This window comes from Amphibalanus amphitrite, unplaced genomic scaffold (genome assembly GCF_019059575.1).
Source record: "Amphibalanus amphitrite isolate SeventyFive unplaced genomic scaffold, NRLGWU_Aamphi_draft 000234F_arrow, whole genome shotgun sequence".
NCBI classification, from domain to species: Eukaryota; Metazoa; Arthropoda; class Thecostraca; order Balanomorpha; family Balanidae; genus Amphibalanus; species Amphibalanus amphitrite.
Window position 1 is genome coordinate 152,382 of NW_024881729.1, and position 12,311 is coordinate 164,692.

At 50.8% G+C, this 12,311-nt stretch overlaps 1 protein-coding gene across 2 annotated transcripts in view; it reads left to right on the plus strand.

The window, feature by feature from the left end:
• LOC122385886 (protein MON2 homolog) overlaps positions 1-12,311 on the plus strand; it is an 18,205-nt gene continuing 5,894 nt past the window's right edge. Inside the window, exons 1-22 of one of the 2 annotated variants that reach the window (XM_043374507.1) lie at positions 1-197; positions 513-644; positions 1,036-1,218; positions 1,740-1,874; positions 3,665-3,766; positions 4,093-4,218; positions 4,611-4,808; positions 5,146-5,322; positions 5,518-5,593; positions 5,835-5,988; positions 6,368-6,559; positions 6,855-7,103; positions 7,361-7,650; positions 7,953-8,080; positions 8,362-8,646; positions 8,930-9,142; positions 9,487-9,662; positions 10,217-10,379; positions 10,675-10,819; positions 11,155-11,276; positions 11,541-11,672; positions 12,002-12,136. In XM_043374507.1, the coding sequence (XP_043230442.1) occupies positions 93-197; positions 513-644; positions 1,036-1,218; positions 1,740-1,874; positions 3,665-3,766; positions 4,093-4,218; positions 4,611-4,808; positions 5,146-5,322; positions 5,518-5,593; positions 5,835-5,988; positions 6,368-6,559; positions 6,855-7,103; positions 7,361-7,650; positions 7,953-8,080; positions 8,362-8,646; positions 8,930-9,142; positions 9,487-9,662; positions 10,217-10,379; positions 10,675-10,819; positions 11,155-11,276; positions 11,541-11,672; positions 12,002-12,136 (3,618 nt within the window). In that variant the 5' untranslated portion in view covers positions 1-92. The remainder of the gene's footprint in view (positions 198-512; positions 645-1,035; positions 1,219-1,739; positions 1,875-3,664; positions 3,767-4,092; positions 4,219-4,610; positions 4,809-5,145; positions 5,323-5,517; positions 5,594-5,834; positions 5,989-6,367; positions 6,560-6,854; positions 7,104-7,360; positions 7,651-7,952; positions 8,081-8,361; positions 8,647-8,929; positions 9,143-9,486; positions 9,663-10,216; positions 10,380-10,674; positions 10,820-11,154; positions 11,277-11,540; positions 11,673-12,001; positions 12,137-12,311) is intronic. The other variant, XM_043374508.1, reaches the window with a different exon arrangement.

A 12,311-nucleotide genomic window follows, 5' to 3' on the forward strand; every position in this document is an offset into this window, starting at 1 on the left:
CCCTCATTTTTCTAATTGTCGTTATTATCTGCCTACTTGCCTACTTACACTGCTTTTCAGCTCTGAAATATTAATTAAATGTGTTGATTATAATGGCTGCAAGAAGCGAAAGCCAGAAGAAATTTCTTGAAAATGTTCAAATAGATCTTAGGAACTTATCACAGGAGGCTAAGAAGAAATATCCTCAATTAAAAGATGTAAGTACCTACCGGGGTATTTTACATGTTTTGGACATTAATTGTGCTGATATTGATGCTCAAATCATGCTCTTAATCTTTAAAGCAATTTGTTCTCTATGTAAATCAAAATGGTAATAATAATGTGACATGATTTCTGATTTTTCAATTATTTTTATTTCACCATAAACTTGAGATACAAGTGCATGAAAAACAGGAAAAGGTGATTTTGTTTATTTGACTGTTAGATTGAATTAATATGGAGATTTTCTGACACCTGTCTTTACTTTCTACCTTTTTTCTTCTCAATAGTGACCATTCTCCTTTGACCCCCAGGCATGTGAGGAGGCAATAGTGAAAGTCAGAGGTGGACTGGCAAACCCTGACGTCACCCTCCCGCACATCAGTGCCCACATCCTCTACCCACTTGTACAGGGCTGCGAGACAAAGGAGCCAAAAATTGCAAAGGTTTGTTGACATCAGCCATATGACTTGAGCCCTCAGAGTTTATTTTCACTAATAATTTTCACATACTGTTTAAAGAGGAATGTGTCATGTATGTCTTTCAGCTGAAGTGCAGGGTGATTGAATTTTTTTATTTAGATCTTTTTATTTCATTTACGTTTACCATGTTGAAATCAATTAGTTAGTTACCTGTTGCTTTGTTATCACACATTTGTTCCTCAAATAAAATATCAAATTATCAGCAAAATTATTTGCGTGCAATGTTCTGATGGTTGGAGCACTTATCACTATAGCCCCCCCCCCCACACACACACACATGCTAACATTCAAATCAATCCCCATCAAGCCTTTGTAATCTCATTGTGTGACAATCTCTTCCCACTGTCTCCTGCAGCAATGTCTGGGCACGATCCAGCGGCTGATCCTGCAGCAGGCCGTGGACACCAAGGGTGCCGGCTACATCACAGAGACCGTCTGGGGCCTAATGCGCTCCAACATCGAGGAGGTGAAGCTCCTTCAGACGGTGGCACTGCTGCTTACAACAAATGCTGTCGCACAGGGTGACACGCTGGCCAAGGTCAGTAGGCTGCAGGAGCGGTTATCGTAAGTGGGATACATACGTGTACGGCAAATGGCGAGTGGTGTTTTGTTGGCGAGAGCGTCGCGGGACGGTGGCCAGGCCAGTCATATGTGTTTGGGGAAATCTAACATGCTACTAAATGTATCCAAAGGTACGGCTCTCGCGAGATTAAGCGGTAGGTTTTGCACTTTTACATTTCTGGTTATATCTCAGAAACTAATCGATCTACGATGAAGCCATTTTACACGATCATGGCCGGCTTGTGAACCAACAAGTCGATCACATCGTCAACGCTTAAAAGCTTAAAAGCTTAAAACGACGAAGATATAGCCTGAAGTACACTAAATTCTCTAGGTGCAAAACCTACCGCTAAAACCCGCGAGACCTGTACCTATTTATCCTATTATTCGTCTCATCATCGCCGCACTTGTGGGCCTCTCGCGCACATTTGCCGTTCTGTCTGCTCAGTGTCGTCAGTAGGTCGAATTGTCATTATTTACCGGAATATCTGCCCGCAGAGTTTGGCGCTGTGTTTCCGGCTGTGCTTCTGTAAGGACTCGACTGTGATGAACACGGCCGGTGCCACCGTCCGCCAGCTGGTGTCGCTCGTGTTCGAGCGAGTCCTCACTGAAGATAGCAGGGACCCGCCAAAGGTGAGGTGTCACGCGGTCCGCACTGAATCGTCACAGAGTCCGCACTGTGTCATCACTGATAATTGTCATGGCGAGTCTTTGCTGGGTTCTCGCGGAGAATAGAATGGATCCGCGAAAGGTAAGCCCTCAGTTAGTCCTCGCGGAAGACAGGGATCCGCCGTTGATGATTATTTACCAAATACTCTGAGATTTTTTCGAAATCAGCATTTGTGAATCGGGTAAAATGGATGATGCATCGGATAATTTTCGTAAATGTTATTGAATGTTAAACTGTTGGAGGCATTGGGCATATGAAGAAAGAAAGTGAAAGCTGTTACGGTGAAAATAGCGATACGTAACTCAAGGAACGTCACATTGATATCGTAATCGTCAGTAACGATTTCGGTACGGTATTTTGCAGTTTGTGGCGTATTTCCGTTTAGGTTGGCGATTGTTGTAAATAGTGCAACATGGTGCAAGTCATTTTGTTAGTCGCTCAAATTTGATTGATGTAACTGTACTTTATTCAAATATTTCCGTTCGAACGAGTTTTGCTTAGGTCTTGGTCTCTATCACCTGGCAAATAAGTTCTGAATTGAAAGCCCAGTGTCGGGTGCGTTAAGTGTTCGCGGGTCGTAGTCGGACAATGGGTATGATCCGCTCAGTTGTAACCAGGCCCTAATACTACTGTAACCAGGCGGGTGCTGCACTGAGGCGGTTTGAACCGGTTCGTCGGTCGGCAGCTGTCAGTCGGCTTAGTTACTGGGACTCGTGTTCCAACTTCCATATTATGCTATTCGGGGATGATCTCAGAAAAATGATACATTAACCAATTCATTGCAGTCACGATCAATCTGGGCATTATCAAAAGCAAGTTTATTCAATCAAAGTCAAGTATATTTTAAGTTGACCACAGTTTATTTCCATGCATGTCAACTCTCGAGCTGATTTTTCGCTGAACTCCGCTGGGAGCTAAATGCATGCGAGGCCTTGAGCAGCTCGATACCTCCAAATAGATGTGTCACCATTAAGGTCACCTGTGAACCCCCAGACGTCGTAAAATGCTGCTTGGCCCGAGTTTGGCTGACTGTCGAGTGTCGCAGTACCGGAGGTCTGTTTCCCCAGCTGGCAGCTGATTTTAAATGGATCGATATGTTTACGTCGGTACACCTGGGGTCTTTGTTTAAATAATGAAGAGATGCCTCAGGAGGCCGATAAGGTGTAACACTCTGAAAGGAAGCTTTGCAATCGGTTCAAGAGCCGGCTTGGCTGGAATATATTTTAGTACCTGCACGTACCCGTTCTTTGTTGTTGCTAACTTTTTTGAATTGTTTCAATTATATGCGCAAACGATGCGTAAGTTCTTAATATGTTGCATTTATTTGAGCGAGTTATATGTATATGTAAAAGCTTCCGTTCCTACGCTTTCCTCGGGTAAAGTCTATGAGCTCCCGACACTCCCAACACATGTACCTTAGTCTACAACTACACTGCACCCATATAACGTACTGCAGGTTGTTGTTGTTGTTGTTGTTGCTTGACCCCCGGCTACCGCCGGGGCGGTAGCGTAGCCGACCGGCTCTTGTGGGCCATGTATCCGGCGGCCAAGGCCGCCACCACGTCGTCGCGCCGGACATCGTGGGCCGCGCCGATGATATTGCCCAGCGCACGGAGCCGGGGGCCGTACAGACACGGGCATTCCAGCAACACGTGCGCCGGGGTGTCCGCTGCTTCAGAGCAGACTAGGCAGCGCGCACCATCCCGTGCCTGGCTCTAACCCTGTCCTTTATCCCCTCCACCGTTCGTTACAGACGTCAGGTGAGGCGTCCGACATGGAGCACCTGAAGACAGCCAGCGGGTCGCCGCCCAACACACTGAAACCGGCCGCTGCCGACGCCTACCTGCTCTTCCAGGTGACACGGGGAGACGGGAGAGTGTTCTGGATGGGGATGATATAGACTAGCGAAAGGTGAAGGAAATAGGTGGGGTGGCGTGGAACTGGTGGGTGGGAATTATTTGAGTAGTTTTACGGAACGCGAGTAACCAAAGGGAGGTTTGGCAAATTATGACTGGCAAGATGTGATCACTATTCCATAGTTGCTGGCTGACGAAAGGCTACTGGTGTGAAGTTGAGTGTGGACACGGTGTCTAGTACTATGATGCCGATTTATTATGTGACTGATAGGCCCAAACTCCGCCCATCGCTGAAATGCATGATGTTCGCCAATCTCTGCCACAGGACCTCGTCCAGCTGGTGAACGGCGAGCAGCCGTTCTGGCTGGCGGGACTCACTGAGATGACGCGCACATTCGGCCTGGAGCTGATCGAGTCCATACTCTCCTCATTCCCGGGAATCTTCTACAAGGTTAGTCACGACGTGAGGGTGTGAGTCGCGGTGTTGGGAAGTGGGAACCCGTGAAAGCCATTGGACTCTTTTGGTTTCAATTATTGTTATGAAGATATTTCGTTTTGTTTTGTGTGAATTGCGATTTACAATAAACTGGGAAAGATCCTCTTTTTGCAAGCTACTACTTTGCATCTGAATGAATTTCTATTACCTCGATTAAAATTAAGCTTTTAGTCCGCATTCGCCTTTTTTGTGCGACACAATCGAGTGATAACAGACCCAGTTTATATTTAAATACCCCAGCTACCGTTGTCCTATGTCTAAAATGTGCGCTATGTTATCCTCCCGGGCGGCCGCTCCTCCTAGTACCATTGATCGATTCGCTTACCTCCCTCCCCCTACGTTTGCAGCACCCGGAGTTCACGTTTCTGCTGAAGGAGCGCGTGTGTGCCATGGTGATCCGTCTGTTCTCACCAAACCTGAAACACCGCGGCGCGGCGCCGCCCCACGGCACTCCGCCCAGTCCGCAGGACAAGCCCTACTTCCCCATCAGTATGAGGCTGCTCAGAGTGGTGGCCGTGCTTATTATGAAGTTCTACCCGCTGCTGGTGAGTGTCGGGAGAGAGGTGGGATGCTAGGAATAACATAGCTGTTTAATGGTGTTGTGGTGACGTGAATTATAAATTTTATCGCTAACTTTTTCATAAAGGCGCACAGAGGTAAACTACGTAAGTGGCCATAAACAGTTTCCAGCGGCTACAGGCTAGGTAATTTCTCTATTTCGTTTCACTGAATAACGTCCTCTAAGTACTAGCATTGCCGTCAGTAGGTGTGTTACCTGAATTGCAATGTGAGAGTTGCATTTGGTGACTGGTACCATACGAATTCTTTGTCCCAGTTGACCTGGTCCCTGCCTCGGCTGACCCCCGGTTTTCCTGCCCTCAGGTGACCGAGTGTGAGATCTTTCTATCGCTGGTGGTGCGGCTGCTGGAGCCCGACAAGCCCGTCTGGCAGCGCGCCGTCGCCCTCGAGGTGATCCACAAGCTCTCCGTCAGGGAGGACATCCTCACTAGCTTTTGCACCAGCTACGACATGAAGCCGCACTCGACCAAAATCGTGCAGGTCAGACGAATGTAGCAAATAAAATAAAGTTTATTCTGAAATGCTGCTTTTGCTTGTAATTTTGGTGCCGTGACATCTCAACCAAATATTCTTAAATACGATGGCTTTCCGAATATCAACATGTTTTGGGATGATGCCCCTTTGGCAGCCGCCATGCGGTGCCTTAACTCGCCGAATCTACTGCCGCTTTCACAGGACATTGTCAACAGCCTGGGTGCTTACGTGCAGAGTCTGTTCGTTCGCGACTCGGCTGGAGCGTTCTCTTCGTCCGGTGAGTATCGTGAGATCCCGGTGCCATGGGTGTTCGAGTGCAGCTAGGGAATCTCGAGAGTGTGTAATTATCACTATGTGAGAAGTGCGCTTATGCTCTCGCCCAATCCCTGACAACACTCTGGCTTATCAAGGGGAACGGTGCCGATGAAGGGCCACCAGCTTGTGACTGCTTTGATATTAGTTAGTCTGACCTGCCAGACTCGGCAGTGATCTCCGGTTCTCCCTCCGTGCTCCCGCAGTGGCCGGCTCAGCAGTGACCCAGGGCCACCCGCCGTCGCTGCTGGCCGGTATGCCGGTCGGGCCCGGCGTCACGCCCCAGCCGGCCTTCTACTACCGAGGAGTGTGGATCCCGCTGGCCGTGTCCTTCCCGCCCGGAGCCACCAAGGCCACCTAGTGAGTAAAGTGACAGCGGAATAATATACGGGAAGTCGAGAGGCCGGGCCAATGAGGAAAGGCAAGAATGTTATATGCTGGTGTCTGATGTGGTTGATAAGACTTTGAGTTCACGAGAGCAACTAATGTTGATTTAGCTCCTTGACCAGTGGAACACAAATTGCTGATATTTTATCGGCGTTGTGGCATATAGTAAACTAATAAATATATCTTTTGTTCGGACCATCCTATTTGTATCGGCCTTCATGAGAACGTGGCTTGTGTTGCAAACTGGCTGATTATGTGACTCGACGACGGCTTACGGGCTTACGTGCCCGTGAGCCGTCGTCTGATCAAATGCTGTCCTGTCTGCTCCTTCACCTGCCTCCGTCTCCCCCAGCCTGGAGATGCTGGACAAGGTGGAGCCTCCGTCGGTGGTGGAGGGCTACGGAGCCTCCGTGGCGTACACGTGTCTGATCGAGATCGTGCGCTCCCTGACTCTGATCACGGACCGGGCGCTGCCGCCGGAGCCGACTGTCGAGCCCGCCGCCGCCGCCGATGGGGCCAATGGGGCCGCTCAGAAGACTGACAGGTCAGTCAGATGGGAGAAAGAGGCGACTGATGGTGGAGTTCTCAAACACAGGATTGCTAATTGTGCTGAAATTATTCAGCAACGACCTGTGTTGCTTTAATTAAATTCGTATTGGTCGAAATTGGGTGCCTTATTTATTCCTGTCTGAACTAGAACAATTTTAATGTTGTTGAATTTTGCGATCATACATAAGAGACTTTTGTTGATACAGTTTGACACTTTGTTGATAGAACCATTTGTTGATCGGTCTCGGTGTTTCACCTCCGTTTTTCAAAGCTGTGTTCCTGGTTCACAGCAAATCAGCAGCGGAGCCGGAGCCTGCTAGCTCCTCTCCCGATGCCTCACCAGCAGCGGCCGACTCCTCGCCCACCCCCGCCGCCGCCCCGACCGCCGAGGGGTCTCCTACTACAGAGGGCCAGGAGGCGGTGGCTCCTCAGGATAAGGAGCAGGAGGCCGCCGACTCGGGCCGCCAGCTCAGCTGCCAGCTGGTCAACTCCAGCTGGTGCGGCCTGCTGGCGGCACTCTCAGTCCTGCTCGAGGCCAGGTGAGATTATGCGAGTGTTGCATGAGTATGAATGGATCCACTTTACCGAATGTGACATCACAAATCCTGGCTTTGAGCTTACTCACAGTTGATCGTTCTAGTGTTCTTATATTCTCAGCACATTTTTTTTTTTAAATCAGCACCACGGCCCACTCTCCTGTAGACCGCGATGATTAGGCTGTCTGCTCCCGAATTCCACATCTTTCCTTGCCACTTCGAACTCGTTTACGTGCCTGACCGGGATCCCGTCCCCTCAGCACGGACGAGTCGGCCACAGAGGCGATCTTGAAGGCGATGCAGTCTCTGGCGCAGCTCTCGGGCCGGCTGGAGCTCACCACGCCGCGGGACGCCTTCATCACAGCCGCCTGCAAGGCCTCTCTGCCGCCGCACTACACACTCACCGTGCTGAACCCGCAGAGGTCTCCGACGCACGGCCCGTCGGCGCCCGCGCCCGCCGCGGCCGCCGCCGCCGCCGCGCCTGACGGCCTCTCGCGGCAGCAGGTGGTGGCGGTGGGCACCGCGCTGCCGACCGCTTCACTACCCGCCGGTAAGATTCGGGAGGAGAGAGGTAGTGCAGGATAGGGTGGATTCATCACTCGTTATTTATCGTTACATGTCTTCTGAAAAGAACTGTGAAAGGAACATGAGCCGTTGAAAATTTTTATGACGTTTTTCATGAACTTTTGGTGAATAAAGGCTTGATTGATTTCATATGGACCAGTCTTTGCACATCCCGATTAATCTAATGCGACTTAGGCCATTTCTGTTCGTCTTCATCCCTCGTCCATGTGTTGATGTCCCCTGCCTGCACTAATCACCGTGCCTATTCCCTACCCTCCCCTTCCGCAGCCGCGCACCAGGGTCCTGTGATGCTGACGGCCAAGAACCTGCAGTGTATGCGGGCGATCCTGGCGCTGGCACACTGCCACGGTGCCGTACTGGGCACCGCCTGGCATCTGGTACTCACCACACTGCAGGTATTGATCGGCATGTGGTGGACTGGTTCTAGAGTTTCTTGGCGTAATTTTATTTTTGAACTGCCACCTTGTCCTCTCAACAGTCGCTGTGCTTGATCGAGCGAATAAGTCAGGCTCATTTTTCATTTATTTTTAGCCCAGGGCACGCCAGCAGTTCAACTGTTAGTTTAATATGCCTGCTTCACAACTGTTACGGGCAGTTGGCACAGGTCTCCCCTCTATGTCCGTTTTTATATCGGTATGTGCCGTCCCTCTGACCTCCCTCCCCGTGCCCTCCTCAGCACCTGGTGTGGATCCTGGGTCTGAAGCCGGCGACGGGCGGCTCTCTGAAGGCGGCCGCCCGGCCGGTGGGTAGCGGGGGCGGCGGCGGCGCGGCCGGCGGCGGCTCGGGCGCCGACGCCGCCGTCCTGACCACGGCCGTGCTGGCCGACCTGCCCGTGCTGTCCGCCATGCTGTCGCGGCTGTTTGAGAGCAGCCGGTACCTGGATGAAGTGGCGCTGCATCATCTGATCGACGCGCTCAACCAGCTGAATCACGAGTCGATGGAGCTCGCCTTCTCCAATCGGGTGAGAGTGACTGCGTGATGAGCGAGTAGGGTGACGGCAGAGCTGAAATGTTATGGGATGAGGAGGGTTTCTAGAGAACCAGCGTTTTGGACAGTGTCCGGTAGTGCAATTTGTTATTAACTTATGATAGATGTGGTTATCGCTGCTTCTCACACTAACTCAGAAACTGAACCGCGCATCTTTATATTTCTTGCTAAATGTTTATCGTCGTATAGCTTATTTCCTCCTCTCCTCTGTCGCCACCCTCAGCCTTTGACACGCCGCCGTCTTTTCCTGTGCCCAGGAGCCGTCGCTATTCGCTGTGGCCAAGCTCCTGGAGACGGGTCTGGTGAACCTGGACCGTGTGGAGGTGTTCTGGCGGCCGCTCACCTCGCACCTGCTCGACGCCTGCCAGCACCCCCATCTGCGCATGCGCGAGTGGGGCGCCGAGGCGGTGACCACGCTGACCCGGGCGGCGCTGCAGCACACCTACCCCACGCCGCTCAAAGACAACCAGGTACCGAGGGGCGGGGTGATGGTGTTCGGGCTGGTGCAGTCGAGTCAGTCAGTCGAGCTGTAGCTGTTGACGTCTCTGCATCATAAGGGAGCTTTGCATATGGTTAACATATTTAAGCATATTTTCATAATACTATAACTATGTTATCGTTAATATTTTTAGCGCCGGTAGTGCCTTGACTTTTAGATGGTCCTTGAATGTTATGTCCATAAGAGTTTCCATGACCTCACTGTTGTTTCTTGTTTCCTCTGAAGCGATCAAATTGCGTACCATTTCCTGCTAACTCCTGCCAGCGTGTCACCTGACCCTAAAAGACGAATTTACACTTGCGTTCTCCGTTACAGCGCCTGCAGACGCTGCTGCTGACGCCGCTGCAGGAGCTGTCTGTGGTACCGCAGGCCGACATCCGTCAGCGCCAGCTCGAGTGTACGCTGCAGGTCCTACAGAGCTGCGGGGAGCGGCTCTCGCACGGCTGGCCGCTGGTGCTCACCATCATCGGAGCGGTCAACGAGAGGCACACGTGAGTGGGGACTTCGGGACGGTCGCATGTCAGATACAATTGCATAGTTATAAGGGAAAATACTACTTCAGTCTGACTGCAGGCTACTGTGAGTGACGATGAATGACGGCCGCTGCCTTGCTACATTATTCTCTACTCGTACGTACATTATTCTCTATTCGTACCGAAGCTGGAAGGAGGAGAATGTGTTTTCGGGGAGTGAGATTACTGAACAGTGTGCAAGCTGTTCCCGGCGAGCCTGGGTTCCGCCGTACTGTCAGGCGGCTCGTGAGATCGGCTGACGCGCTGTGAGCAGTTGGTGTATGTATGATGGGTTTGTGTGTTTAGTGTAAATGTGTCCTCATTGTGTCCGCATTGTAACTGACGTAGAAGAATGAAAAGCCAATATATTGTATGGATTTCTTTTGAATACATCTGTATCTGTATCTGTACTCATTTTCAGTGAACAGCTGGCGCAGTTGGCGTTCCAGTATCTGCACTTGCTTATTAGACCCTTGCCCTGTAATGGAGGTCTGATTTAGCAGCAGCCGTTGACAGTCCTTTCCTATCCACAGTGAGCAGCTGGTCCGACTAGCGTTCCAGTGTCTGCAGCTAGTGGTCACCGACTTCCTGCCGGTGATGCCCTGGAGCTGCCTGCCTCCCTGCGTCGATACGGTGGCCAAGTTCGGATCGCAGACGCAGGAGCTCAACATCTCTCTCACCGCCATCGGACTCATGGTCAGTCACCGGCGCTCGCGTAGTCCGGTGCTGAAGTTAGTCAGTTGGCGATATTCTATAGATTCTTACTTTATCTAAAATGTGTGCAAGCTCCCTCGCGCTGAATGTTTCGTAAAACTGCAAATTGACCTTGCCTTACATTACGACTTACAACCTAATCATTTATCGCCGTTGATGTTCAACGCTACTTTAAACAAACTTAATGTATATCTGTTACTCCTTGCGTTGTCAGTTTCACTCCCTTCAAACGCCAGCCATGTTTACCTACTTTAATTGTCCTGTTTGGTCATTTCAGTGGAACATCTCGGACTACTTTTTCCAAAGCCAGGACAAGCTGCGCAGCTGCCTGACGGCCGAGGCCGGCGTGTTTCCCGAGTTTCCCGGCGTTCAGAACATGCCACCGTTCGACCGGCTCTGGATGTGTCTGTTCGCCCGGCTAGGTGAGGAAACTGGGAGGAGAGGAGTTGACACTGGGCGCTGCAGTCGCAGTGCTTTGCAGTAGGAAAAGCACATATTGGAACGGACTGATAACGGCGAGAGACTGCTATGATTCTGGTGATCTGTTAATGACAGCGCTGTATAATAGAGCAGCTCGTAATGTGAGCTTTAAGTAGGTTTTATTATAAGTGAGCTGGTGCGTTCCTTATTAGGTACCTACCTGTCCTAACCTACGTCACCGCAGTCAGCGTTTCAACTTCGCTACATATCCAGCCTGACGTCTCAGCTGTTGACCTTTTTTACCGTTGTAACTCACTATTGCTCCATTGGTCGCCAGGTGACCTGTGCGTGGACAGCCGGCCTGCGGTCCGTAAGTCTTCCGGACAGACCCTCTTCTCTACCATCGCGGCGCACGGCTCGCTGCTGCAGCACAGCACCTGGCAGGCTGTTCTCTGGCAGGTGAGTGAAAGACCCACGCAGTAAGACCATAGCAGTGGTGGGGGTGACGGGTTTTTTGGTCGTATTCTGCTGAAATTAAGCGCTCATGATGATGACTGGTGCATAGCATTACTCTTGATTTTTTTTCTGCTACGCGTCTTTTGTGCTCTTCAACTGTCATCCGCCCCGTATGCCTGCCGTCCATTTTCCATATTTTGATGCGTTTGACTTTTCCTCCCGTCACCTGCAGCTTACCAATGGGTTGTGTGTTCCCTCTACCTGCAGGTGCTGTTCCCGCTGTTGGACAAGGTGCGGACGCTCTCCGGCTCTGCCAGCACAGAGAAGGACGACACGGGCGGCAACATCCTCATCCACCACTCGAGGAACACGGCCCACAAACAGTGGGCAGAGACACAGGTACGGCTCAACGGACTCTGAGCCTTGGCATACAGCGGAGATCAATACGATCTAGCGGTCAGAATTCGGCAGTCAGTGACACCATCTTAGCTGGTTAGAATTCACGGTGATTAAGTCTGTAAGAATGCTTCGTGTGCTAATTGTTGATTCTTGGAAAATCGTGATGAAATGGAAAATCGTAATGAAATATTGAATATGGATAATTGTGTGAACTTTATTTAGTTCTGGAGCCGACTTGTTATGTTTGGTAGTCGGTACTTCTGCTGCTAACCAATGTCCGATCGACCGTTGACTGAATGACCTCACCATCACCATTCCGTCTCATGCAGGTGCTGACGCTGTCTGGCGTGGCTCGGGTGTTCCACTCGAAGCGCTCGATCCTCTGTTCGCTGGCCGACTACCAGCGAGCCTGGGCGCTGCTCCTAGAGTTCATACAGAACGCAGCGCTCAATGAGAATAACGAGGTGAGCCGCGGCGCCGTCCGACTGGGAAACTCCGGGTTTGATGTTCTGGTGTAGTTGGGATGGGAGTGGAACATGTTGAGGGGTGTGAGAAAATTTAGACTCAGCTTCAGTCACGATTGAAAGTTGGAGTTTTTTTTTTTTTGTCGTGATATTCATCGATTTTACAATAGGCATC